The sequence below is a fragment of the Acipenser ruthenus genome, chromosome 1 (assembly GCF_902713425.1).
Source record: "Acipenser ruthenus chromosome 1, fAciRut3.2 maternal haplotype, whole genome shotgun sequence".
Classification (NCBI taxonomy): Eukaryota; Metazoa; Chordata; class Actinopteri; order Acipenseriformes; family Acipenseridae; genus Acipenser; species Acipenser ruthenus.
The window spans coordinates 106,320,495-106,348,388 of NC_081189.1; the positions used below are offsets into that span (position 1 = coordinate 106,320,495).

Below are 27,894 nucleotides of genomic sequence, written 5' to 3' on the forward strand. Positions count from 1 at the left end.
TACCCAAACACATACCTATCAATATTAAAACCAGAGAAACTGATAATTTTGCAGTGGTCTCTTAATTTTTTCCAGAGCTGTATATATATATATATAGATATAGATATAGATAGATAGATGGAATGACATCTACAATATTATTATTCTGCGTGGATGAGCCATTTAAACGCATTTGACAGTCTCCGTTACCAGGAAACCGTAAAAGACGGTAGGATTGTAGGAATTGTAGTCAATTATTTTCTTTTGTTACGTAATTTAAATATTAAGCGGGTGACTACAAAACTCCCAATCCCAGAATCCAATGCTCTTCCGGTCGCGTTTAACTCACAGCATCGTACCTCGAAATTCAGCTGACCACAGAGCAGAGTAGAGCACCATAAACAAATCAGAGTCTGTGTGGTAACTTTCAGATTTGTGTTGTTTTTTATTTTGAAGATCATCACAATGAAGGCTTTTGTTTTTACGTTGGTGTTAGGCTATTATTTAAACCTTGGCGTTATAGGTAACAAATATTCCAGGACTGTAAACGAACCTAAAAAAGACAGTGGTGATGATAGGAGCGTTGATTTCAGGATTGCCAAATTGAACCAGGTTTGGGAGAAAGCACTCCGGGTGAGTCAGTGATTTATTTCAAGCAGTATTTAAACTGAAGATGGTCTGGATGTTTACTTGTTTATTTTACTGCTAATTTAATAAAACGGCCTGTCGTTTTGTATTGCTTTATCTCTGCATGCAAAGTTTGATGTCATTGTCTTCTTTGAATTTCTGATATGTTTTGTTTTGTTCAAGCAGACGCGAAAAGTACTGAAGAGTAAATTATTTGTATGTGCTTGGTGTTGTCCTTCCACAAAAAGTACACCCAGACTAATATAGTACTACATAAACTGGGTTAGGGTGTCTGTCTTTATTTGTGCCCGGCCTGCACTGTAGGGTAAGAAAAGGGTAATTTCAGAACTGTCCTGCACAATGTAAACTCGATTTAATTCTACGCCCTTTTATATTATTAAGCCATGCATACTGAAAGGTTAGTCTATAGCAAGGACACACTCTGACTCCATATATTCTCACTTTAGAGAGCCTCTGCATCAAGTGTGCATGTATTAGTTTGTGAAACAAATAAACGTTTTTTTTTTCTTTTCTACTGTACCCCCCCCCCCCCCCACACATTTTGTTATTTTGTTTAATAAGTTACTGATTGAACTGTGTAAGACAATCCAGTGAAATGGAGAACATCTGTCTTGTCTGGAGGTTTACCCAACAACATTAACAAACAGTATCTTGTAAGGCTTCCTTGCACTTTGCATGCATCTTGATTGACTGGTCATTGCATTTTTAACTTCCTTTTTAGTGTTAACATGCAGGAAGTACAGTAAAGCTGATGTAGTAGTTCATTTTACACGTCCATGTATATTATTGTTAACATATATAAAGTAAACATTAACATGTGTACAGTAGTATTGAGTTACAGTAGTAGAGTATTAACCTTTTTAAAGACTGCCCAAACCAAATAAAAAAAAAAGTGTTCTGTTTTTAAGTGGGTGCAAACCAGATTTACAACAGTCTGTTACAGTTTAATAATAAGCCAGCAGTTTTAAGTTGCAACTCAGCACTTTGTCTGCCTAACTAAAATCTTTCTTAGCCATTAGCTTTACTGTGCTCTGGCAGTTTTAACTTGGGTGGTCTGAAGATCATCTTTGTCTTGCTGTGAACCATAACGCTTGAAACTTGTTTTGTTTAGAAACGGTTGTTCAGCTTTTCATAAAGAAACACACATGTTCAATAGTAGGCTATATATTGCCAGCATTTTCTCTGCAATTGGCTTTTTCTTCTAAACTAAGTGATGAATTGAGAGGATGACGTAGGCAAATATCAAATATATCACTTCATACCACAATAAACAGACATTTGAGTGGACGATTACATATCATGGGATTCCAAGCTATTTAGTAAGCAATGGTCTGAGTGGTTGAAAAGGGCAACACATGTTCCACCCCCAGGCTAGCACCACACACAAGCACATGTACTGTATGAAAGGCAATTATTGAATGTGAGCATAGGGGATCTTTGGCAACATGTAATTAGTGAGTAGGTGACCACAGAACTTACAAACGGGATAGGAACTGCCTAATAAATTTGCACGGGTGAAATGGTACTGAGCATTTAAAAATGTCTTGTGTGAATATAACTTGTGTTTCCCTGACAGCTTCAGTTGGCCCCTGTAAAGCAGGCTGAGCTGCACAGTGATCTGAAAATTCAAGAGAAGGACGAGCTCCACTGGAAAAAACTAAAGGCAGAGGGTGTGGATGAGGATGGTGAAAAAGAAGCAAAATTGAGGCGCAATTTCAATGGTGAGTGCACTCTGACATTTTTTAAACTGATCATATTATAATTTCAGCTGTCACAAAGGTGGATGGCTTAAGACTCAATTTTGTAACTAAGTATATTATCACCAATTTGTATTTATGCTAAGAACACAAACCTTAATGTATAGTGAGTTAAAGGCACAAAAAACCCTCAAATCTTAAAGGTACATTCACCATAATTAAAAAAATATTTATTGAATTGGCATGTCAACAGTAATTTTTGGCAAGTATAATTTTTTATATACACTGCTGTAAATAAACTTGATAAATGTTTAATTTATTGTTTAAATTTCAAATTATTATAATTTATTTTATTTTGTTTTAGTAATTTTGACCAAATATGGGCTTGATGGGAAGAAGGATACAAGGAATTTAGAAAGCAATTTCTTAAAGGACCACGACAACAGAGATACTGATATGTTTGAGGATCCTAGACTAGACAAACTCTGGAGCAAGGTTTGTAAATAAGTAATGTGTGATTGAACTAGTGTTAATTTTCATGTCCTGTAAACAGCAGGACCTTGGTGTAATTTCTTATTTTCTGGTGAGTGATTCCATGCTGTTAGTTAACCAAACTAAATAGTCAACCAGAAATCTGATTTCTGCAAAGGACTTGCACAATTCTGCAGCTTTTTTATTTTTTATATGATTTTTGTATTCTGTATATTTAAGTTTTTATATGCAAGACATGTGTTGAGAACATTCAGTTCTATTGTCAAACAACTTAGTTAAATTCATTCAGATCTGGGTTGCTTCTTGAGTGCACAGTATTTTGCTGTAAAGCCACTTGCAATTTTATTTAATTTTTTTTTTGTTTTAGTTTATTTTTTGTCAGTGTCAATCTCACAAACTTTACTCCATTGCTGAGACACAATCCTGCCACTCCACTCACTTTGACGTCTCACGAACAGCCCTGGTGCTGCATCATTATCTGGAGCAAATTATTGCAATTTTCAGTAGTCTTCTCCAGTAAAATATTCATTCTGTAAATAAAAGCTTATAATTTTAAGCTATGTGAATGCTCCAAAAATGAAAAGGCAGCCCAGGGCCAGCAATCCAGGACCAGGGCCGGCCTTTACATATATATGAACTCAAGGCAGACTTAGGGCTGCCTTTTCATATCACATGTCCAGTTTGGTTACATAGCTCAGTACTCCCAAACTCCCACGTGCGAAAGGTAAATTGAAAGATGAATGCTGTGCTAGCCAAGATGGTAGTGGATCAATATTGAATTGTAATTATTTCTACATCATACAACATTAATTATAAAAATATTAAATAAAAACAAATGTAGTAGGCGAAGGTTCAGTTTGTTTCTTTCACAAAATATATACAGTTACCTTTTCTTTCTTTTATTTAGTAACTAAGCGATAAATATAAAAACTGCAGGATTGTAGATCTCAATAATGATCAATGATGCGGCGACTTGGCATATTCAGCCACCATTTTTTATTTTGCACGTAACAATATACATAGCTACAGAAGTGTGCGTCTTTACATTAAAATGCAGATCATTTTTTAGCTGCTTGCTTTTACACATAAAATACTGTTCTCATCCACAAATGTAAAGATTGTTGATGCACCATAACATTGTCGAAATAGTCTGTTATATATATTTTTAAAAAAATCTATACCATAAAATTGCTACTGTGCTGCATTGAAAAATATATATTAAAGAAACATCTGCTACAAGTCAATGATTACTGTATATCCTGGTAGCTCTAACATTCTGATTGCAGGCTATCGTTCCATACGTCTTTTTTTTTTTTTTTTAAATCCATTTGCCACATTTTATGTTTTCCAGTCACATGTGAATGCACAAAGGCGCCTTAAACCGTAAATGTAACAGGGTTGCAGACCTAGATATGTTGTGGCATAGTATACTTTTTTTGAAACATTAGTACACTGTTGTGAACCAGTGCTGCACATAAAGTACTGTGGAGTTGGCCAGGTATGTAGTCACATAGTTTCAGGAGGGGACAGAGGCAGCTTCAGGATGTTATTGGATCAATATGCAGATCTCTCGTTTTACTGAATAGATTGGTTTCCTAAGGTTACAATAGATCTAACCTCTCCTGAAATGTACAGCCAATAGTTCACAAATGTAGGATTACTGGGGTTGGAAATCTAAGGAAGTTGGACAATGTTGAGTAAATCCAAAGAAATAATGTGGCTGATACAATATGGTAACTTTTTACCTCCCTGATTGAACTGTTAATTTACAGCCATTTGTAAATTAGTTAACCTACCAAGATGAACTAGTTGAATGTATAAACATTATTAAACAAAATGAGAAGCAATAACAATTAGTCGATTATGTGCCACTCCAGCCCTGGAGGACCAATTCATTTTCAGGTTCAATCGCTCTTAAATCAAATTCTTGAAGACTCAGAATTAGTTTTAATTAAATTAAATAATGTAGGATGCAGCTGGGCCAAAGACCGAAACGTGAGTGGTGTTCTTTGCCCAATCCTGGTTTGTATAAACTGGTAATGATTTGTGGGTTGGTGTTATCATTGATGGGATCAGTCACGCTAATTAACCTTGGAATTGCCATCTCTGCAAACACTTAATTGTATTCGTCCCACCAGCCCTTTCATTAACTCTGTTGTATTTCACTTAATCATTAACAGGCAAAAACATCGGGGAAGTTTTCTGAGGAGGAGCTTCAGAATCTGAACAGAGAATTTCAGCATCACAAAGATAAAGTACAAGAATATAATATCGTAATGGAAACTGTGAGCAGGACTGAAGGTGACTTGAAGAATTAAAAACATTTTTTTTTAGTATTTTGTGATTTTTTTGTTGCTCTCCTTTTAACCATCAAAATGTATACCAATTCATTTTGAATTGAAAGATGTGTCATATCCTTATGGATGAGATTTAGTAGTGTCAGAATTAAGCATGCTATTGACTCTTTTGAGAGTGATAGTTGATTTTATACTCGATACACAAGTATTCTGTTATTCTTTGTCAAGTTTGAATGTTGGGGTCGTACAAGAAAAATGTAGCCCTTTTCTTACAGTTTTAGTTTAGTAAAAATGAACTTCACTGCCACATTGCTTTAAACTGGCCATATTAATGATACAGACCACATGCTCTGATATACATACCTGTAGTGTCTTATGTCGTTGGTACACAGTTGTATTTTGTGGTTCTCCATTACAGGTTGTGTCCAGTGAACCTTAACTGTTTCAGTGCCACATTGTTTTTAAACTCTTTCACATTTTCATTTTACTTTTAAGCAACCAGGAATGCTTTGTTTTTGTTCACAAAAATGTCAGTTCCTATTTTTTCACAGTCCATCTTGAGTTTTCAGGAAGGTAATTGATATCTATCTCTTTATTTGTGTATTGTTTTAGACGTTTTCAAGAATGTGATCAGCCCCTCTGAAATGGAGATTAAAGAACATGTTCTGCATGAGAAGCACTCTGAGCTTAAAGAAAAGCTCAGGAACATCAACCAAGGCTTTGAACGTTTGCGCAAGATCAGCCATCATGGTTTTGATGTTGACAGTGGTAAGATTATTAAATGTTTTTTGATTGCTCTTTAGTTTAGTTTCTCTGACACGGTACTGTGGTATTTTTTGTTACGTTTTAATGTGTTATTATTTAGGAGGGTGACAGTGAAACTTTTTTTTTGGCCGTTTTTAAATCTTTTTACCTCTCCTCAATGGGTCGTTCCAGCTCAAGTGGACCAGATTTTTGGAAGGTTTCCTGTATTTGTGGTTATTGATACATTAACCACTTGTAATTTAGTACTTGGTTCTTGATTAGGTGTTGTATGTAGGTAAAAAAAAGAGCTGTGTACTGCTCGTGTCTGAAGGTGCCAATTTTGATTGCCTTTTTATGTGTGGGTTGATCTAGACCAGTGGTCGTAAAACCACCCCATCAGAAGCATATTAATTCCATTCTTTGACTTTTCTTTGTTTTATTTTTTATACCTGCTTAGTTAATTGGAGAAAATATTTTGTGGATAACTGTCTATATCTGATTTTAATAATTGTTATTCTTTAAAATCTACATGTATTCCTATATTAATCTAGACCAATGAATGGTATAATTTCAAAGCACGTTAAAGGCTTTTATAACTAAAAATAATGAGCAATGAGCAACCCCTGTTGGTCCACTTGAATGCTCCATTTGTAGATTTCGTGTGTGTGAGTGTATGTATGAAGGGGTTGACCATTTCACAACCCAGATTCCTACAACGATACTGTATTCTGTGTATTAAGTCCTTTTTCTTTCCTTAATTTTCAGAGTTTAAAGAACCCAGAGTTGCTGAACTTTGGGATATGGCAAAAGAGGGTAACTTCACAGATGATGAGCTTGAATCATTTAAAGTATGTTTATTAGTAATCCTGCCTTAATACAATGATGTTATTTGCAATCGCACCCTATCCAGGCTCTAGGTTAGGGTTTAACTAAAAACAGTGGCTATACCACAGTAAAGGGGATGCTAAAATATGTTGCAAAGTGATTCTAGGTTCAAGTAGGGAGCAGGCCATTTCTCAACAGGTCATGGTATATTTACTTAGTCACCAGACCTACAGAATTCAGACTTTCATCTTGTATAGTCTGTGTCCTGTGCTAAGCATTATAATGGATTGCTTTTCAGCAGAATGCAATAATATGTCAATTATGTGGTCTGCTTACCAGGAGGAGCTGAGGCACTTTGAGACAAAGGTGGAAAAGCACAAGCATTACCAGGAGCAGCTAGAGCTTTCACACCAGAAACTCAAACATGTGGAGGCTTTGGGAGATAAGGAGCATATGGTTAGAAACAAAGAAAAATACACCAAGCTAGCTGAGAAGACTAGAGAAATGGGTTATAAGGTATGTGTTTTTATGTTTCCCTTTTTGTTTTTTCTGTATTGCTATTCCCTTTTTAATAAGGTGTATGAAATGTACTATATTTTATATGAAGTGTATTACAAAGATAGATAGATATCTATCTATCTATCTCTCTATCTCTCTCCATCTTGTTTCCTTCTTGTAACTGGGGTGTCAAATTCACAACCTACCAATTCATAGTCTATAAGGTATTAACTAGTTCAATCTTCTGTTGTTCCATTTCCTGTTTTGCTGACTGAAACCTGAATAACCTGTTGTGTATATTTCAGATGAAGAAACACATGCAGGACCTGACAAGTCGGCTTGCAAGGGAAGCACTTCAGCACAATGAGCTTTGAGTAGTGTTCACAAATTTGTTTTTCTTTTAATAAATGCTAATGAAAGGACCATCCAGTCATGTGTACCACAAATGTCCAAACCTTTGTGCTAAAATAATATCAGATTTCTTTGATCCTGTTGTATGTGATTTTTTTAAAGGCCGATGTGTTTGTTACATTGTCAGTTTTTTGTGTTGCCAATTAAAGATTTTTTTTGTTCGTGTTTTTTATGCAATAATGTATTAGGTATTTGAATTGTAATGTTCCATCATCCAACATTCAGTAGTAGATTAAAATGGTTGGATCTGAGCCTGATTGTTACTATATTTTATGAGTAACATTGTTTAATGCAAGCAAAACTCGTCATTCAGATTTCCAATTAATCTGAATAAATACCACTGCCATTTATTACATTTGTGTACGAAGATTTTTGGTTTGTAAAAGTATGCATAATGCCAGATTGGGTTTCTCTTTTAAATGTTTAAATGGCAGCAGTATTTACATACAACATTGTTTAGATCAATTGAGAAGTGTTTAAATTACAGATCAATATTGCAAATGTTATAGAATTTGAATTGATAATGTATTCTCCATTCCAATGTTTAATAAAAGGTTTGAAAATACAACATTTGATTCTATTTATTTTTTTAACCAAAGTTATTGTGTATGTATATGTGATGTATTGATCAGGCATGAATTATTTAATAAACTTGCCTGTGCATGAAAAACAAACATGTTCATATTGCACTTCATGCTGGTCAGAATTTGTTGCATACCTTAACAGCAGTGTGGAGTAGTGGTTAGGGCTCTGGACTCTTGACCGGAGGGTTGTGGGTTCAATCCCCAGTGGGGGACACTGCTGTTGTACCCTTGAGCAAGGTACTTTACCTAGATTGCTCCAGTAAAAACCCAACTGTATAAATGGGTAATTGTATGTAAAATAATGTGATATCTGTATAATGTGAAATAATGTATAATGTGATATCTTGTAACAATTGTAAGTCGCCCTGGATAAGGGCGTCTGCTAAGAAATAAATAATAATAATAATAATAATAACTAGAAATAAATCTTTAAAGAAAATAAATACTGCATGGCTGGGGTTAATTTCCACTGAAAAATTGTGGTTATTGTTGTCAAATAAAAAAACAAGTTGTTTTAAATTGCAAAATAAAAAGTGAAGTGTTAGATAATAAGCAACAGTTAAGGTTCTAAATGATTTTTTCAATCTGAATGATTCTGCTTAGTTATTGATTTTAGCAGCTTCTGCAGTCGGTGTATAGTGACCCTCTGGTTCGACTGGTTCAATAAGTGTTCTTACCCACAACATCCCTGAGGAAGTTGTTTTTTTATATATATATATACTATATAACCTCACCCTGGGGCTACTGGCAATATGGTCAGAAGTTCATTGCTGCCCCCTTTATGTATAGAAATTGCTGCAGCAAAAACTATTTTAGAAATAGCTGTTGTAGGCCATTTTGTATAGAGCTGCCAGATGGTTCCAGCAGATTGAAAAAAATATCTTGGGTAGCTATGCAACTGTATCAAGGGTATATCCCAAGATATTGTGGAAGCAAAGCACACAGTGGCCTAAAAAAGCATTCGATTTGTATTTATTAAAGAGGTACAAAGATCAAAAGAGAGAATACACTGAAAAATACAAATTACTCTGACAAGCTGTGCTAGTTATTTGATTTACATGAATTCTGTACAATATCTTTTTTTTAGAATGCAGTCTAACATTTCAAGCATTGCTGGTTGTCTAAAACAGAATTTATTTTACAGGCTTTTTGAAGTTGAGTACCTGTTACCACAGTCTAAATGCAGATAAAGCCATTTTGATACCCAGCCCTACTGTCTATGCTGCTACTGTATTTTATTGAGTATTTGAGAAAGTAGAACTACATTAGAATACACCACCACAAAAAATATTCACATATAACAATGCATCTAACATAACACTAACAGTTCTTAAGCAGTACATTTCCGAATAGAAATATTCCTAAACAATTGTTAATTCAAGGCAACAAATAACAAAACGTAAGAAGTAGTTATTTTTAAACAGAATGCTTATGTAGAAAAAATAATTTTCACAACATGCCACAATTTTATAGACACAAACAGAACAATGGTATTCGTGTGCCCTGCAAATTGCTTTTTTTCTTTTTAATTATACGTTTCTAATAAACTAAAGGATCGAACATTTGACACTTTCAATACAAAATTATTTCATATTAACTAAAAGCAGTCTTTTTACTACCTACACCTGTACATTTAACAAACTTTTATGACACCTTTGTTCAATAGAACAGCATTTGAGCTGTGGTACAATGACTAAATTGGTTTGTTATTGTGCAATTTTACATGAAGCAGAAAATGTAAACTGCAGAAGGAATAGGCAAAATTATTTGTATAATCAAGATGATCTGGTGAGTGTTTCAAAGACAGAAGAGGGAACTTTCTTGCCTGTTTTGCCTACTTAATAGAGAAGGGTTAAAAATATTACCGATTTCACAATTCTGTCCTTTTGTGCTGTGTTTGTCCTATGTAAGTAAGCATTGAAACAGTACAGTACTAACGTGTTTTTTATTTACGCAAAGGCTACTGAATTAATGTATAAACATGCGCTTACAGTACTTTTGCTGGTACTGTATTGTTTTTAAAACTGACTTCAGCACCAAAAAAATAGTTCAATATGCAGGTCACAACAGTTTCTGTATTCATTTCTTTTTAAATTGCAAAACTGTTTGGCAGTGCTTTGCTGCAATAGTCCTTCAGTGGGTTCAGTAATGGCATTGCTGGAATGGAACTACCATGGTGCACCTCTACAGTCATTGTATTCTCTAGATTGCCCTGGCGTCGTGATTCAGGTAAAACCCTGGTCTTTGGTAAGGTACGGTTCATGAAACGGTTGTTTCACTAATAGATCACTGCAGGGCCCCTCTCCTTTTCTGCTCCAGCTCCTGCAGTCTCTCCTCTCTGACCTGGGCATGCTGGGTTCCCACTTTGTGAGCTGTCTCTGTCGCAGTGATATCAATCTGAGCGTATTTAGTGGAGCCTCCTCCTGTAAAACAAAGCAATCCATACATTTGACTCTTTGTTCAATGTGCTTTTCACTTCACTCAAAATCTATTAGAATGACCTTGGTGATTAACACGATCCATTGCCCTTTGAGACACAGTGACAACCAATACTATTGCCACAGAGTCAGGGTTGTATTGCTCGATTATCAGGGAAGTCTTCAAATGCTTTAAAACCTGTTTTCTCATATGAGAAGTCTCAAAAGTGCCATTGTTTAAATATGTATTTGCTTTTCCAAGGGTGAAGTATTATTTATTTATTTATTTATTTATTTTTTTTAAGTACTGCAAAATGTCTTTCAGTAAAGTACATTTTTCTTTTCAATTGTTCTGTTATCATTTGCAGGGGTATTAGAAGGGACTTGAAAAGTTAAGTCCTATTTTAAGCCACACTTGTACTTTGCTTGAACAAAAGTTATTGTATTTCTTGCTCTTATTGTATTACTTGTATTGTAACACTTGAAATGTATTTGCTTACGATTGTAAGTCGCCCTGGATAAGGGCGTCTGCTAAGAAATAAATAATAATAATAATAATAATAAGCATAATCTTGATCTGACACCACTCTATGGACTCGTGCTAATAAAATAGATGTATCCCATGTCCTATATTTGTATCCTATAGCGCCACACGGTGGAGGTGCCCATTGAGAAATAGTGAAGAAGTAGAAGATTCATGCATAATGCATACACCTCCAAGTGCCAAAAACACATTACTTCTATAAAAGGAACATATCTACTGTAAACAGAGGGTGCTTTTGAGACTTGTTATGCCAATGTAAGGTAAGCAATCAGGTTTTAATCCATTGGTAACTTCTCATTTTCAACATCATCATTGTTTCATCATGTGTTGTAAAGACAGCGAATTACAATAGCCACTTTAGTAACCACTGTTAGCCAGTTTTGAATTATTCATGCTAAACCTCTTAAATGGAAGCTATGTAGCCCAACACCAGAACAGTAACTGTATGCACAGATTCTTCATATGAACCACTCATTGGGATTCAGTGGTCTTTCAAATACCACACACAGCTGTTTGTGGAATTACCTGTTGTCTGTCCCATGAATATTTAGAAAGGTATATGGGTGTTTCAATAAAAAAAAGGGGAACAAAATAAAGTAAAGCATGAAATCTGATGTTTATGATCCTGCAGGGACACATTCAGCTTACAGCATAAAGTTAGTTCTGATTTGCAATACTTGAAAAATGAAGTAGTGCCGAATTTGAAAATGAGTGCATATTTATGGAACTGTGATCTGTCATCAAGTTTCTTGTTGCAGAAGGCAGCTCTGGTACTGAAATTTACTGAAGAATGAAGAGTGAGTGCCTAGGCAGAAATAGGTTTTGGAAAGAGGTTGCAGACAGTTCCAGTATTGAGGACAAGGCATAAAAGGGGCAGGAATATTGTAGTAAAGCCTTATTTTTGTAAATGATTTATGCAAATTGAAAGTCTTGAGGATCGTTATTAAAACAAAGAAATGAGTCAAAGATAAGGCCTCCTTTAAATGAGCAAACAGATGTGTGTGTGTGTGTGGGGGGGGGGGGGGGGGGGTGTGTGGGGGTGTGCATGGGTGGGGGTTAGTATGTGTTTAAATAATTTAACGTTCCCAAGGATACCCTGGGCAAACTGCTCGTAATCCAGGATCATGAAATACATCTATTTGTACTTAATAAATATTCAGATTTCACAAACCTAATAAAAATCTAATTGTAGAAGCCAGTGGAGGACACTGGTGAACACAGGCATTGTCTAGAGTTGTATGCTGTATAAAGATGCATTGCAAGCACACACACAAACACACACACACAGAGTTATGCAACAGTTGACGCAACAATGATGCAACAGTTATGATTTCAAGTAATTATTCTTACTATGTTTATGGAGACGTATTGTGTTACCTCTAATTCCAGAGCCAGGTTCCTGCCGCTCTAATTCCATGTAATGAAGCTGTTTCTTTGACGTTGGGCTGACAGGAATATTAACATAGGTAACTCCATCACCGCGGGGCCTGTCCGGCACAGGCAGATCCACTGGGTACGCAAACATGGCCCCTAGCAGTGCATAAATGACACAATAAATAACCAGAATTCATTTTTTGGCACATAATATAAAGGGGAATGAGGAAAGAAACAACGCTGCATATTTCAACAATTCAGACTAACATTTACATTTTATTGAGTGCAAATATATATATATATATATATATATATATATATATATATATATATATATATATATATTTTTTTTTTTTTTACAAAAAAACATAAAATTGTATTATTGTATCTGTTTGATTATTTGAATGGAAATCTTAAAGCAGATGTGCTACATTTGAGTATATATTTATTGCTAGTTCTGCATCAATCATAATTTATCATGCTTACTAATTATTGCAATTATTGACTGTGGGGAAGTGAGCTGGAGAAGTATATCAAAAGTACTTGCGGATATTTATGAATGAGAACGAGAAGATGCTAGTCCAGTCAGTGGTGCCCATGCTTCTGTGCACGAGGCTTCTTAAGTGCACAGTGCAAGCATGCTCCCCCCACCTCACAAACATGCTTCTCCAGTGCACAGTGTAAACATGCTTCTCCAGTGCACAGTGCAAACATGCTTCTCCAGTGCACAGTGCAAACATGCTCCCCCCACCTCACAAACATGCTTCTCCAGTGCACAGTGCAAACATGCTTCCCCACCTCACAAACATGCTTCTCCAGTGCACAGTGTAAACATGCTTCTCCAGTGCACAGTGCAAACATGCTTCTCTAGTGCACAGTGCAAACATGCTCCCCCCCACCTCACAAACATCCTTCCCCTGTGCACAGTGCAAACATGCTCCTCGCACCTCACAAACATCCTTCCCCTGTGCACAGTGCAAACATGCTCCTCGCACCTCACAAACATGTTTCCCCTGTGCAGTGCAAACATGCTCCCCCCACCTCACAAACATGCTTCCCCACCTCACTTTCCCACAATTGCAGCCTTGAGGAGTCTTTTCAGAATTTTTTTTTTTCCTTGAGTAGTTTGTAAACATGAAAAACAATGATCTAAGCAGAAACATCCAAGCAGAAACATCTGCACAGAATCGTGTAGAACACAGATACGATATTTAAACAGGTAATGAATGGATTAAATATTAAGAAAATGTAGATGATATAATAAAGTAAACCTTTTGCAGTTAGTAAATAATTATGCAACAATCACAACCTAAATAAAATGAGAACTACTACATGATCCTTTGAAATTTGACAAACAAGTATAAGCAAATATTTACTTACCACACTCTCCAAGAAGACCAAATTCACATTTTTTTGGTGATTCAACTGCAGAGGCCATTAGCTCATAGGTTCCCCTTGGATCTAGAATACATGTAAAGAGATTGCCTCATTAGGGCACTTAAAACAGCAATGTGTAACAATCTGCATCTCTCAAAGGAAATCTTTACTGGTTATAAATGTTTAAAATAGGTCCAGTTTGTAGTGTAAGGGGAAATACATCTTTGTTTGAATTGTTTGTATGTATGAAGTAAAATGGATATGTGACAAAAAATAAGTAATGTCTGTAAAGTGGAAGTAGTATATACTGTATGGGAGGTTAAAATAAAAGTAAAATGCTTAAGTTTATTAGGCAATACCAGTAATCAAATATGAGAGAATCACAGAATACAGCTGTGTACCAAGCGTGTAATCTGTATCATTGATACAGCACAAATTAAAAACGTGAAAATCCTCTAAATCGAGTAACAGAGGTCGATGAGCTTGTGCTAAAAATATAGTACTGAATAATAAGAAGCTTGGGTCAGACTCTTTTCAGGTAAAAGATGTAGAGGTTTACTATATAACATCACAGGGGCACTAATGTAAAAGTATATCATCTATCTCCCTTTGTCTTTGACACCATTAGCTACAACAGTATGTCTCAGGAGGTACTCTGTCCAATTAAACCCTTTAAACAAATGGATATTTAATTAAGATACTGCCAACTGCTGTGTGATGCAAAGCCTGAAAAATCGAAACCTCACCAGCAGCCCTGAACTCTAAAGTGAAGCCAGCTAAAAGCATAAACAAGTAAAGTTGCCATCAGATGTCATTGCAATATGCATTAGAATTGTTACCGAAAATGTGTTTGTAAGAAGAGATATAAATGTGCAGTGCCAGGAAATAATGGACTTGTCTCATCTCTGGACCTTTAACTATGATGGATCGTGATGTACGTGCAATATGTTGTATAATATTTAAGTATTAGCCTACAGCTAATGTCTGTATCTTTGAAATGCACATTATGTACATACCATTTCTAAATCTGACAGAACATTTTTAAAACCCCAGTTTGAAGACACTGTTTAATTGCGGTTGCTATTGCCAGACTAGAAGAACTTGATATGGACTGCTCAGTATTGGGTTGGTCCCCGGTGACTCTCCTTTCGTTTCTGTATAAGCCTGGCTTAAGGGGTAGAATGGACTACACCAACTGAGCCTGAATGTGAACCCCAAACAGCACGTACTGTATGAGATCACAGTGTTAAATAAACTGGACCAGTTTGTTACAATGGGTGGCTATTCTTCAGGTTGTCTGCCAGTGACCTCTGCGGTTCCTCTAGTTCGGTCCTGGCTCCCCTTCTTTTCAGTATTTACATGCTCCCTTTTGGGCAGGTAATCCAGAAACATGACTTGGGTTTTAATTTGTATGCCGACGACACTCAGATATATTTATCTTTTAATCCTTCTGACAAACATGCCTCTCCCTGTTGCAGTAATATTAAGCCCTGGATGAATATCAACTTTCTCCAGCTAAATTAACACTGATTGGATCCAGTCTATTGTACTGACATATAACCAATTGTTTTTTAAAGTTTACATATCCGATGAAACAGATGTGTAGTATCTGGTGTTTAATGTGGCAGGAGGGAAAAGTTCTGCCCTCAATAACCCAAGAGGATTTGAGTTGGGATGTTATGCGTGGAGTAGTGGTTAGGGCTCTGGACTCTTGACCAGAGGGTTGTGGGTTCAATCCCCGATGGGGGATACTGCTGCTGTACCCTTGAGCAAGGTACTTTACCTAGATTGCTCCAGTAAAAACCCAACTGTATAAATGGGTAATTGTTTGTAGAAATACTGTGTAAAAAAAATAATGTAATTGTATGTAAAAAATAATGTGATATCTTGTAACAATTGTAAGTCGTCCTGGATAAGGGCATCTGCAAATAAATAAACTTGAATTTTGCAGCAAGGAATCTTGGCGTTATCTTTGATCCTGAGCTCTCTTTTGATAAAAACCTCCTACTTTCATTTTAGGAATATTTCTAGAATTTGACCCATGCGCTCTCAAAAGGAAGCAGAGATTCCGATTCACGCTTGTGTCTCTTCCAGGATTGATTATTGTTACTCTCTCTTGCAGGCCTTCCCCATTCTACCATTTCACAACTACAGATTCTCCAAAACTCTGCTGCCCGCCTCCTAACACATCAGCCCTGTCTTGGCATTCTTACACTGGCTGCATGTTAAGCAAATAATTGAGTTTAAAGTCCTACTTCTGACCTATAAGGCTTGTAGGGAACTTGGCCATGATCGCATCTGTGAGCTGATGAAGCAGTACACTCTGTTGTTCTTTTTTCATTCCTCTAACACAGGTCTACTCTCTCTCCTTTCTTCCTGCCCTGTCTCTATGGGTGGAAGAGCTGTTTCTAATCACGCCCCCCAGACTAGAATCCGCTCCCCGAGAATTCACTTGGCTGACTCGCTTTTGATTTTTAATAGTAGGTTAAAATGTACCTTTTTGATTTGGCTTATTCTTAATTGTTCAGTGCTTTGTGATAACTCTGTTATGAAAGGGGCTATATAAAAAACAATTGTACTGTATAGTATACAGACATAAGTGAGATACATGCCCATCATCATATTAAATGCATACCTGCAATTGAGCTGTGCTCTTTGTGTGTCCTCAACATGCCAGAGGAACCTAATGAAGAAGCAGCTCCTACAAGTGAATTAAAAAAAAAAAAAGTTAATTAATGATACCTATAAAATCATTCAGGTGTATCATGATTGCCAATTTTATTTGATACAAAATCAAATTACGTGATATAAAATGTGATATAACATTAAATTGTGATATAAAATGCTACTTGTAACAATATATATTTTTTCCTTTAGTGTGTAATAGAAAATATAATACTAACATGAGGGAAAAAAGAGCAAGTCTTCCATCTTCACAGAAAAGGTTTATAAAATCCGGTTCAGCTTGTGAATACTGTACCTTCTGTTTCATGGAAGATCTTCTGTTGTCCACAGCTTGCCATTAATTCATAACCACTTTTTTCATCTGACTGTAACACAGAAGTGAGATAAGGTGTACAAGCATATTTTTTATTAAAATACATAAAAACTACAAATTAAATGTAATTGTTTGTTTTCCCTTTCCTTGCCTTTTTATGACATTTGCAGTCATTCTAAGTGGTTCTGCTGTTCTAATATTAGATTTGTATATATTTGTTTTACTATTTAAACTCTATTTAACCAGATAAGTATAATACAAGACCCTCTGACACTCTTATTATCATTTATGTGTAGAACCAGTACTCTGTAGAGACTAGAAACTATCCATAACCATGCGTGTAATACCAGCCGTAGAAAAAATTTACAAAAAGAAACATGGGGTCTCAGGGGTAGGTTTACTAAAGTCTTGCACATGTCGCAATAGTCGCAAACCAGTTGCAAACGAGTTGGAAGTCTTGGGTGAAATGTACTAGAGAGGTTGCAATGCTATTTGCAACTTTTTAGGGAATGCTTTGCGGCTGCAGTTTCTGTTTGCAAGCGTAGATGAATATATAATTCTGGGTGTTCCTGCATACATTCACAAATAGGGGGTGGAGATAATGCAAATCAGGGTTCTCAGATATTATAATGAGATGTACGAAAGCTGCAGACAATTGTGACACTTACAATTGCATCAATTTTTTAAGAACTTTTGAAACCATGCCAGTTGTGCTCAATGCATTTTTGAGGCCAAATACCTATTTTTCCCCAAAAGCAGGGTGTACTTACAAGCCTTGAAAACAAACTTGTATGACATTTCTGGTTTCCCCAATGTGTTGGAAGCAATAGACTGCACACATGTGCCGCTAACCCCTCCAGCTCATTCTGAGCATCTTTTAGCACTGCACCACTGACTAACTTAAATAAAAGCGGACAGTATACATTTGGCTTATAGGCTACTAGTGCATAGTCTCTGTAAGTCACCTTGGATAAAGGCGTCTGCTAAACAAACAAATAATACTCATGATAATATGAATTAGTGGTATTATGCAACATCTGTTGCTGGTCCCTTGAAATTCTTATTAACAAGAATTGACTGTCCTCCTGTAAGCATCATAACTTGTCAATGCGGCACCATTATCTATTTTGTGTTAATTGTCTAGGCTGCCAAGTTAATAATAATAATAATAATAATAATAATAATAATAATAATAATAATAATACTGCTACAATCACTGTTTCAATTTAAACTAATCTTTTATTTTCACTGCACACCAATGTGTACAATGCAGCAGCATGATTTATTTTGTGTTAACATACTGGTAGCCTACAGTCTAAAGTAAATATTACTCCCCCTCAGTAGTTATTCACTAGATTCCGCAGGTTCTGACTTTTTTGTTGATCATCTTTTTGGCTGGTACACAGACAGAACTGAGTTCAAATCATCTCACACAAGCTCAGAACCAGAATGCAAACCCGTTTAAACTGAGAGGATTGTCTCACCCAATCCTGTTGATGCCCTCCAAAACAAAAACTGAAAAGCTCACTTTAAACATTTAAAACTTTTAATTTCAAGCAGTTTAAAGCAATCCTGTCCAAAATATAACATAAAAACATATTTACGAATTGTCTAAGTAATAATAAAGTAATGCAATCCTACCTCTGTTGACTTTTCTGCTCCCCGTCCCTCCATTATCTCATAGGTCAGATCTGTTTTTCGTTTCTCTTTTCTCTTTGGTTTCTTATCTATTGTGGCACAAAGAAATATGCAATAACGCAGTGAGAACCCTAAACAGAAACTCCCTCAAAAATGACGTATTTTAAATATCTAGCTTTTTAATATTATTAAAATGTGTTAGAATTTCAACAGCAATAAAAATAGCTGGAGGGAACAGCTGAGCAGACTGTTCCCAAGTTACACACTTTATCTGACTAATTGGTATACCCCAAAGAAGTTTCAGAATACATTTTATGTTAATTAATAGTTACTATTAATACTGTTCTTATGCTTAATTAGCAACAGTAGTTTAAAAACATCAATAAGCCTACAGATCTTGACTCTGTATTAAAATAGTCATTCAAAGATCAAGGCACAGCATGGCTTGATGTAGTATGAAATGCAGTGGGTTTGGCACAGGATATTGCCTTCTGGACCAGCAGAAGCAACTCTCGATTGAGGTGAGAACTCAGACGTCAGTCAAAGGACCACCAACACCCTCCAAAACATGTGGCACAATTTCAAAACAGCAGGGAATCTAATATTGCCAGTGTAAATTATTTTTGGACCCTTGTATAGCAAGTTTATTAGATCCAAACATCTGGATATAAGTATATTTGATAGCCGTATTTAGATCCACCATCCCTTATTAATATAAAAGGCCATTTTCTGTAAATGTCATACATTATAACATACATTTTACAGTACAAGCTAGACAGAAACAATGAATGGATGAGGTTTGGAAGAGCATTTCTGTGACACTTACCATCTGCCCAGATAAAAACATTTATATTCTTTTGTCAGATTTTCACATTTCATTTGGCATTGTGTTTCGCAGTAGTGTAGATAACATATACTATAAAACACATATGAGATATAACACTATAGGAGAAAAACAGGAGAAATAAAGATGATACACATAGGAGTAGGAAAGGTCAGTTGTTTTTATTAAAGCAGGGAGAGTTCAAAGAGGTGGACATTGACATTGAGAAGAATCTCAGAAAACCAAAAGAAAGAGTTGTGGGTAGTAGAATATACGCAGGCAGGATGTATTAGTCTGAGAAGGGCAGAAAGTCGAGGGACACATAAGTAGAAAGCCAGTTAAGGCATTTAGGGAGATAGTTCTTACCTACTTCAGTCTCTATGTCATTACTGACCTCCTGCTTTGGGTCGTCACATTCAGGAGGATGTAAATACGGATGTGTTCCAGATGAATTCATTAGTACTTTGGTAACCAGCATTGCATTTGGATCTTTCTCACCTAATAGTGAATCTGTAGGGTCCATTATTTTCAGAATGTGAAGTGGCTTCTGTAAACTTGCAGCATTTTGTCTAGGGGTGGCTGATGATGAATTTACTTCAGGTGCATCTAAATCTACTTCACTGGCCTCTTCAGTAAAGGAGTCACTCTCATTTTCAATATCATTGTGCATATCTGGCCACTGTTCCTTTTTTGAATACGTTAAGGGTGTGTTAGTTTTTGTAATGTCTGTTTTGGATAAGAGTACATATCTTCGGGCCGATGCCATGGGTTCATACAGGTTCTGTCCAGTGTTTGGATTTGAGTTAACAGGGGTGCCAATTGTGCAATAATTGCTGCACATACCTGGGAAGATACTGAAATGGTTACAATCTCTCTGCTGGTTTTTGTTCAAGACATTTTTGAACCTGTCAGGAGTTGTTCCTGTATCTACATAGCCCTTGCATGTAGTGTTCTGTTCCGTGGCTCTGTCACTTTCTGGATCCATCTTGTGTGAGCTTTTGGCTTCCCAAACGACTTCATAAATGCCGTCTTCACTAGTTCTTTCGGGTCCACCTGTGCTTTCTCCATTGTCGTTGCTGCTTTTTTCATTCTCCTGGGCACTGGCACGCTCCACAGACCGGTGCAAAGTCTTGCCACAGTTTTTATCTGATATGTCACGTTTAGATCCTGCTTTATGATATACAAACAGCCACATTTTTAAACCTCTGGAATCTTTATGCACTCTCTGATAATACAATTGCTTTTATGTTGAAACGTCATTCAAGATAAGCATGAACATGCCTCCATTTGTCTTAAAGAAACTCTTATCAAAATGAGGTATCTAGAATCTGTGTAGGGTTTTTAAATATGCTAAATAAAAAAGGAGATACTGTAGGTAATCCTCAGATTGGTACTGTTATATCACATCTCACAGTGCTTCATTGCAACCGTCTATAAGGTTTAAAAATAACAAAAGTTGGAATTTTGCCACACTCTTTTTTCTACAGATAGATAATAGTTACCACTCTCTGTGTATATTTATCAAGACCATACCTTTTAAGTGTAGAGGTTACTCTTGCCTGCCAGTAAAAAGTTTCTTAGCAAACCTCATTTGCAAAATAAAATAAAAAATTGTAAAAAAGTGGTTTGTGTATGCAGAGCACATACTGTATATAAACCACAGAATACAAAATAGAGTTTAAAGCCTATGAAATGAATTAATGAAAACCATATAAAATATGTCAGGTTTCACTGCAATGTGCAAAGTGGACAAATGTCTATATAGGGAACCAGAGCATGCAGGTCGGTCCAACGTTTTATTGGGAAGTTCTTATTGTAAACACACACTTACCTGGTACAGCTGGTATGGGTAAGACTCCTGGATAAGGCAGTGTTGTTCCCTTGATAAGAGAGAAAACATCACATTCAGTATGACTCATTTTTTCTTACAAAGTATCATGCAATAAAAATCTTTGTTGTGTATTATTATGTGTAACTGCTTTAATATTGCTTGCAATCACAACAGTGAATTGAAATAGTGTAGAAGCACAGTTTTATATATTGTTATTTGTTAAAATAAACTTTCAAATACAAAACAATCATAATGCACTGAAAAAATATTTCTGGAATATACCATTTCCTATTTCGAACATAAAAACAAGTTGTTAGTTACTAGTGTCACTGGTCACGCTGCCTTAAGCAAAAAGCCTATTCTAAGCTCATTTCAAAAGCAGTAAGTACATCTTTGTTAGGCAGTTAAGAACATGTTCACTACAGAATAAATATAAATAACTGTGGACACACAGTATAAAATCTGACTGCAGGTTAGTGTTTACAGCTTCTGCAGTAATGTCCTGCCTGAAGAAAACCACTAAACCCTGACTAATGTAAACAAGAGGCATACTGAAGACAAACAAAACCAGCAAGTTGTCTTTTTTGACAAGATCATGCTCTGTAGTGGTCTGTAGAAAGGATGCAATTTAAACTGCTGCACATCTATGTTTTTCATGATGTCTTTATGGTCCTCCTACACAATCTTCTCTGTTTCTTGTGTTGCTTCACAGATTCTAAAGCGAGTACCTGGCTCATCACCCAGCAGGTTACACCCTCCCGTCTCCCATTTACACCAAACTTGGTTCTTGGGGTTGTTTCAGGCAAACAAGCTCAAATTTACATTTTTTGACTGATCAGGTAAAGGTGTTAAAAGTTACAGAGAGGTCAAAATGTGGTTGATGAATTTTTTAGTGTAAAGCATAGAATGAATTGACTATTATCCTACTGAACTAATACAACTACAGCCTAAAGACTGTGAATGATTATTTGATGTTGTTTGACATTCTGGAAGCTTTCTTTTGATTAAAGCAGCAAAGGAGAAAGGCCAGCATTTCTTACGGGTCAACTTCTCTCTTTCAAGTATATTGATATACTGTATGTATACAGAAACAGCTACCCGAAAGGTAACTCTAATAGTGTAAATGCCCTGGGAGTTTTTGACTAATTTGTGGTAAATAATTAGAATTCCAAATACTTCACTATCTTGACTTGAAGCAGTGAGCTGTATCATCTCCATCGAAAAGCAAATTGGACTTTCAATCAAGTTTTTGTTTGCTGCAGTTAACCTCGGACATGGCATCATTCTACACAAACTTAATGGAAAGAAGGATTGAAGTGTCCAGGGTTGCATGTCTTGGGGGTATCAGAAGATGAAGCAATTTGCAGCAAAATGAAAATGCAAATAGGCTTAAAACTCTCACAGGAAACGCTGAGAGTGAAAAGGGAACTACGTTTTAAGTACTGGTTTTCAAACCTTAAGTGGAGAATGATTGCTAAAGTAATCCCGGCAACAAAAACAAACAAAAAAAGGTATTAAATATAAAATTTTTATGATTTTCATTACACATCTCCTTAATAATTTGATTTCTTTTAAGAAAACATTCTCAAGGAAAATGTGTTTAAAGCATGTGCGTATGCACGGTTTGTTTAATTGTTTAATTTATTTTATTGTTACTTATCCCCTGCACCTGGAAGTAATTTTAAATTAGAACCAGGTGCAGGGTATTTAAGACGGCTGAGTAGAAGGAAACAGGAGGTGTACCCTGCTGCCGAGTCGTCACGGAAAGGTACTGTGTGTTCCTTTGGTGTAATGTAAAGAAAACTGTGTGTTTTGTTTTCAGCCGGTAAACAGCGTAGCTGTCCGGGTTATTTAGAGTAGGTTCCTGCTCATGTTTAGTTAGGGCTCATAAGAGCTAGGAGTTTATTTTCATTTTCGTTTTGTTTTTGTTATTAAAATTAGCGAGTCAGCACATAAATTCCATTTCCTGTGTCCTGGGTCTGTGTATTATAGGGGCAAACGAACGACCGTGAGTGCGGCCGGTTACTATATATACAGACGTGCTCAAATTTGTTGGTACCCCTCCACAAAAAACGAAGAATGCACAATTTTCTCTGAAATAACGTGAAACTGACAAAAGTAATTGGCATCCGCCATTGTTTATTCCATATTTAATAGAAATCAGACTTTGCTTTTGATTTTTTATTCAACATAATATTGTAAATAAGAAAACAAATGAAAATGGCATGGACAAAAATGATGGGACCGCTAACCTAATATTTTGTTGCACAACTTTTAGAGGCAATCGCTGCAATCAAACGTTTTCTGTAGCTCTCAATGAGACTTCTGCACCTGTTAACAGGTAGTTTGGCCCACTCTTCCTGAGCAAACTGCTCCAGCTGTCTCAGGTTTGATGGGTGCCTTCTCCAGACTGCAAGTTTCAGCTCTTTCCATAGATGTTCGATAGGATTCAGATCAGGACTCATAGAAGGCCACTTCAGAATAGTCCAATGTTTTGTTCTTATCCATTCTTGGGTGCTTTTAGCTGTGTGTTTTGGGTCATTATCCTGTTGGAGGACCCATGACCTGCGACTGAGACAGAGCTTTCTGACACTGGGCAGTACGTTTCGCTCCAGAATGCCTTGATAGTCTTGAGATTTCATTGTGCCCTGCACAGATTCAAGGCACCCTGTGCCAGGCGCAGCAAAGCAGCCCCAAAACATAACCGAGCCTCCTCCATGTTTCATTGTAGGTATGGTGTTCTTTTCTTTGAAAGCTTCATTTTTTCGTCTGTGAACATAGAGCTGATGTGACTTGCCAAAAAGCTCCAGTTTTGACTCATCTGTCCAAAGGACATTCTCCCAGAAGGATTGCGGCTTGTCAATATGCATTTTAGCAAATTCCAGTCTGGCTTTTTTATGTTTTTCTTTCAAAAGTGGAGTCCTCCTGGGTCTTCTTCCATGGAGCCCACTTTCGCTCAAAAAGTGACGGATGGTGCGATCAGAAACTGACGTACCTTCACCTTGGAGTTCAGCTTGTATCTCTTTGGCAGTTATCCTTGGTTCTTTTTCTACCATTCGCACTATCCTTCTGTTCACTCTGGGGTTGATTTTCCTCTTGCGGCCGCGCCCAGGGAGGTTGGCTACAGTTCCATGGACCTTAAACTTCTTAATAATATTTGCAACTGTTGTCACAGGAACATCAAGCTGCTTGGAGATGGTCTTGTAGCCTTTACCTTTACCATGCTCGTCTATTATTTTCTTTCTGATCTCCTCAGACAACTCTCTCCTTTGCTTTCTCTGGTCCATGTTCAGTGTGGTGCACACAATGATACCAAACAGCACAGTGACTACTTTTCTCCATTTAAATAGGCTGAATGACTGATTACAAGATTGGAGACGTGTGATACTAATTAAGGAAACTAATTAGTTTGAAATATCTCTATAATCCAATTATTTATTAACTTTTCTAAGGGGTACTAACAAATGTGTCCAGGCCATTTTAGAATATCTTTGTAGAATAAGCAATAATTCATCTCTTTTCACAGCTTCTTTGCTCTATTCTATGACATACCAAAGGCATGCAAGTATACATGATAAAATAGCTTTTAATTTCATCACTTTTCAGGAGGAATGAAGCATTATTTCAATGAGCTGTAAGGGTACCAACAAATTTGAGCACGTCTGTGTATATATATATATATATATATATATATATATATATATATATATATATATATATATATATATATATATATATATATATATATATATATATATTAAAAAAAAAAAAAAGTTCCCCCTTCATCAGGGCCTCTTCGGGGCGTATATATAACATTTTGTGTTTCACTAGTTAAATAGGAGAAGTACGCAAGGTAGTGATAATCTATTATAAAAAAAATAAATAAAAAGGATAGATAAATTAATGCACCTCAAGATTGTATTTCATCTATTATTCATACTGCTAAAACAAGGAAGACGTTACTTGGATCATGGTAACTAGCTATTTGCTCTTTTTTTTGTAGTCATAATTTTGAAAAATAACTTACTTGGCTTGATTCATGCCAAAGCTGCCCGATTCCAGCCTTGCTGAAGCACCCCCAGATCATCACCGATCCTCCACCACATTTCACAGTGGGTGCGAGACACTGTGGCTTGTAGGCCTCTCCAGGTCTCCATCTAACCATTAGACGACCAGGTGTTGGGCAAAGCTGAAAATTGGACTCATCTGGGGGTGCTTTAGCAAGGCTGGAATCGTGCAGATTTGTCTTTGTGAAGGACGCATGAATCAAGCCAACTACAAGGTTGTCCTGGAAGAAAACTTGCTTCCTTCTGCTCTGACAATGTTCCCCAACTCTGAGGATTGGTTTTTCCAGCAGGACAATGCTCCATGCCACACAGCCAGGTCAATCAAGGTGTGGATGGAGGACCACCAGATCAAGACCCTGTCATGGCCAGCCCAATCTCCAGACCTGAACCCCATTGAAAACCTTTGGAATGTGATCAAGAGGAAGATGGATGGTCACAAGCCATCAAACAAAGCCGAGCTGCTTGAATTTTTGCGCCAGGAGTGGCATAAAGTCACCCAACATCAATGTGAAAGACTGGTGGAGAGCATGCCAAGATGCATGAAAGCTGTGCTTGAAAATCAGGGTTATTCCACCAAATATTGATTTCTGAACTCTTCCTAAGTTAAAACATTAGTATTGTGTTGTTTAAAAATGAATATGAACTTATTTTCTTTGCATTATTCGAGGTCTGACAACACTGCATCTTTTTTGTTATTTTGACCAGTTGTCATTTTCTGCAAATAAATGCTCTAAATGACAATATTTTTATTTGGAATTTGGGAGAAATGTTGTCAGTAGTTTATAGAATAAAACAAAAATGTTCATTTTACCCAAACACATACCTATAAATAGTAAAACCAGAGAAACTGATAATTTTGCAGTGGTCTCTTAATTTTTTCCAGAGCTATATATATATATATATATATATATATATATATATATATATATATATATATAAAATCTCACACATCACACTGAGCTGGATTTTCATTTGCCATTTTTTTAAACTGTCACGCAAATTGTGAGGCGGTAAATAAGTGCAAGGTATTTTTGTCATTTGTAGCAAATACTAACATCTGATTTTTGTGTCCGAATACATGTCAAAAAATATTTGTTTGAATATTTGGATATTTGTCCCAGCACTAATATAAATAAATAAATAAATAAATAAATAAATAACCGCATAATAACTGTACCTTTAGTCCTCCACAGACTGGACACGCAGTAAACAGAGCTCTTGTAACTCCCAGGTGGGGGCTGTATATTTCAGAAGGGTCTGTAGAGGCACCAGCAGATGGCGCCACCTCGCTGCTTTTGGATTCAAGCAACTCTCCTTGTTGCTTTGCAACTGACCACCTTGGAACGTAATCCACATCCGTCTCATCTGAGTCTCTGGTGCTTTCGTAGGTGTCTGTAACACTTTGAAGTAGAGTCGAGGTGCCCTGGTCCTTTACTAGTGTGGAATCCCAACTCTTGCATTGCGCTTCCCTGGCAACAGCTGCCTGTAATAAACTCCTAGGTGTGTCATACAGATGCCTCAGAGAGCTGGGAATCTGATACTCGGAGCCCACAGCCCTCGGATGCTCGCCGGGCTGGCAAGTGCACAAGTTCTGATCTGAAGCAAAGTTCAGCGGCAGGCTAAGCAAGGATCCAAACTCATCGCCCTGGCAGATATCCAGACTGCCGGCATAGGAAGAGAAGCTACCAGAGTAAGAGGAGTGACTTCCAGTGGCAATCCCACTGTCTGAAGAACTCTGGCGGCCGATTTCTTGCAGTTTTCTGGGCCGGGGAGGCTTAGAGGGCGGCCTAGAGCCACGCATGACCTCAACGTACATTTTTTCCTCCCCGGGATGCATACTTTTCACTGCTGCAAGTCCATGACTCTCCATGGAGGTACCTCCCAGGGAAGGTTCCGGCCACATTGTCAATCGGCTTCCAATGCTCACGTCCGAGTGACTGGTGTCGGATGAGGAGCTGGACAGGCTTCTGTCGTCTCCCAGTGCTACAGATGCACCATAACTTGAAGTAGATGCTAAAAACAAAATCACAAGTGTGTTAACAGAAGCAAGTAACTGTATACATTACCTGTCTGTCCCTTACATTTCACAATTAGAAAATTCCCAAACACCAAAGTTTAACATTAGCTACAAACAATTGTAGTTTTTTTTTAATGAAATTGCCTGTCACTTTGAGAACTGGTGCAGTATGTATTTGGTCGGTATTGCCTACCTGTGCTACTCTGCCGACTCGAGTGAGACAGAAGGCTAAGGCGCTTCTCCAGCTCCAGTGCTTCATGGGTGACTCTGTCCTCCATGTCTGCAGGGTTTGCGTTAGGATCTAAAGCCAAAGATTTATAAAAATTCAATTCCAAAGCAAAGTGTAACGTATACTGAATTCAAGATATATAGTAAGCCTGTTCCCTTTAATATGTGATATGTAGCAAATATACAAAAAAAGGAACAAAAGGGACACCCTTGAACCAATTGGCAAGGAAAAGCCTTATTAAATTTCTGCTGTTTCTATGAGAGAATTGTTTGAAGGATATCCCAAAGGTAATACATTCTCTTATTTACGAAGTAAAAAAATGTGAATTGTATATTCTTTCTTTAAAAGCCTGAAAATAAAAAATAAATTATATTGTGTATGTATATATACCATGGCAACAAACC

At 36.7% G+C, this 27,894-nt stretch overlaps 2 protein-coding genes across 5 annotated transcripts in view; one reads left to right on the plus strand and one right to left on the minus strand.

Annotated features, from left to right (window-relative positions):
- The first annotated feature begins 301 nt into the window (after positions 1-301).
- On the plus strand, positions 302-8,159 carry lrpap1 (low density lipoprotein receptor-related protein associated protein 1). Its single transcript, XM_034034500.2, has 8 exons — positions 302-612; positions 2,204-2,348; positions 2,689-2,819; positions 4,997-5,117; positions 5,726-5,881; positions 6,623-6,705; positions 7,022-7,198; positions 7,486-8,159. Exons 1-8 carry the CDS (start codon positions 445-447, stop codon positions 7,552-7,554), a joined length of 1,050 nt encoding a protein of 349 aa, XP_033890391.1. The 5' UTR covers positions 302-444; the 3' UTR covers positions 7,555-8,159.
- Positions 8,160-9,139: 980 nt separating this feature from the next.
- dok7b (docking protein 7b) overlaps positions 9,140-27,894 on the minus strand; it is a 44,003-nt gene continuing 25,248 nt past the window's right edge. The window contains exons 6-15 of one of the 4 annotated variants that reach the window (XM_059033440.1): positions 27,455-27,562; positions 26,422-27,257; positions 21,178-21,226; positions 19,713-20,513; positions 18,527-18,612; positions 16,868-16,937; positions 16,523-16,588; positions 13,891-13,971; positions 12,487-12,666; positions 9,140-10,598 (exon numbers count right to left, since the gene is read on the minus strand). In XM_059033440.1, the coding sequence (XP_058889423.1) occupies positions 10,462-10,598; positions 12,487-12,666; positions 13,891-13,971; positions 16,523-16,588; positions 16,868-16,937; positions 18,527-18,612; positions 19,713-20,513; positions 21,178-21,226; positions 26,422-27,257; positions 27,455-27,562 (2,414 nt within the window). In that variant the 3' untranslated portion in view covers positions 9,140-10,461. Of the gene's footprint in view, positions 10,599-12,486; positions 12,667-13,890; positions 13,972-16,522; positions 16,589-16,867; positions 16,938-18,526; positions 18,613-19,712; positions 20,517-21,177; positions 21,227-26,421; positions 27,258-27,454; positions 27,563-27,894 lie in introns of all 4 variants that reach the window. The other 3 variants (XM_034034385.3, XM_059033435.1, XM_059033448.1) reach the window with 3 other exon arrangements.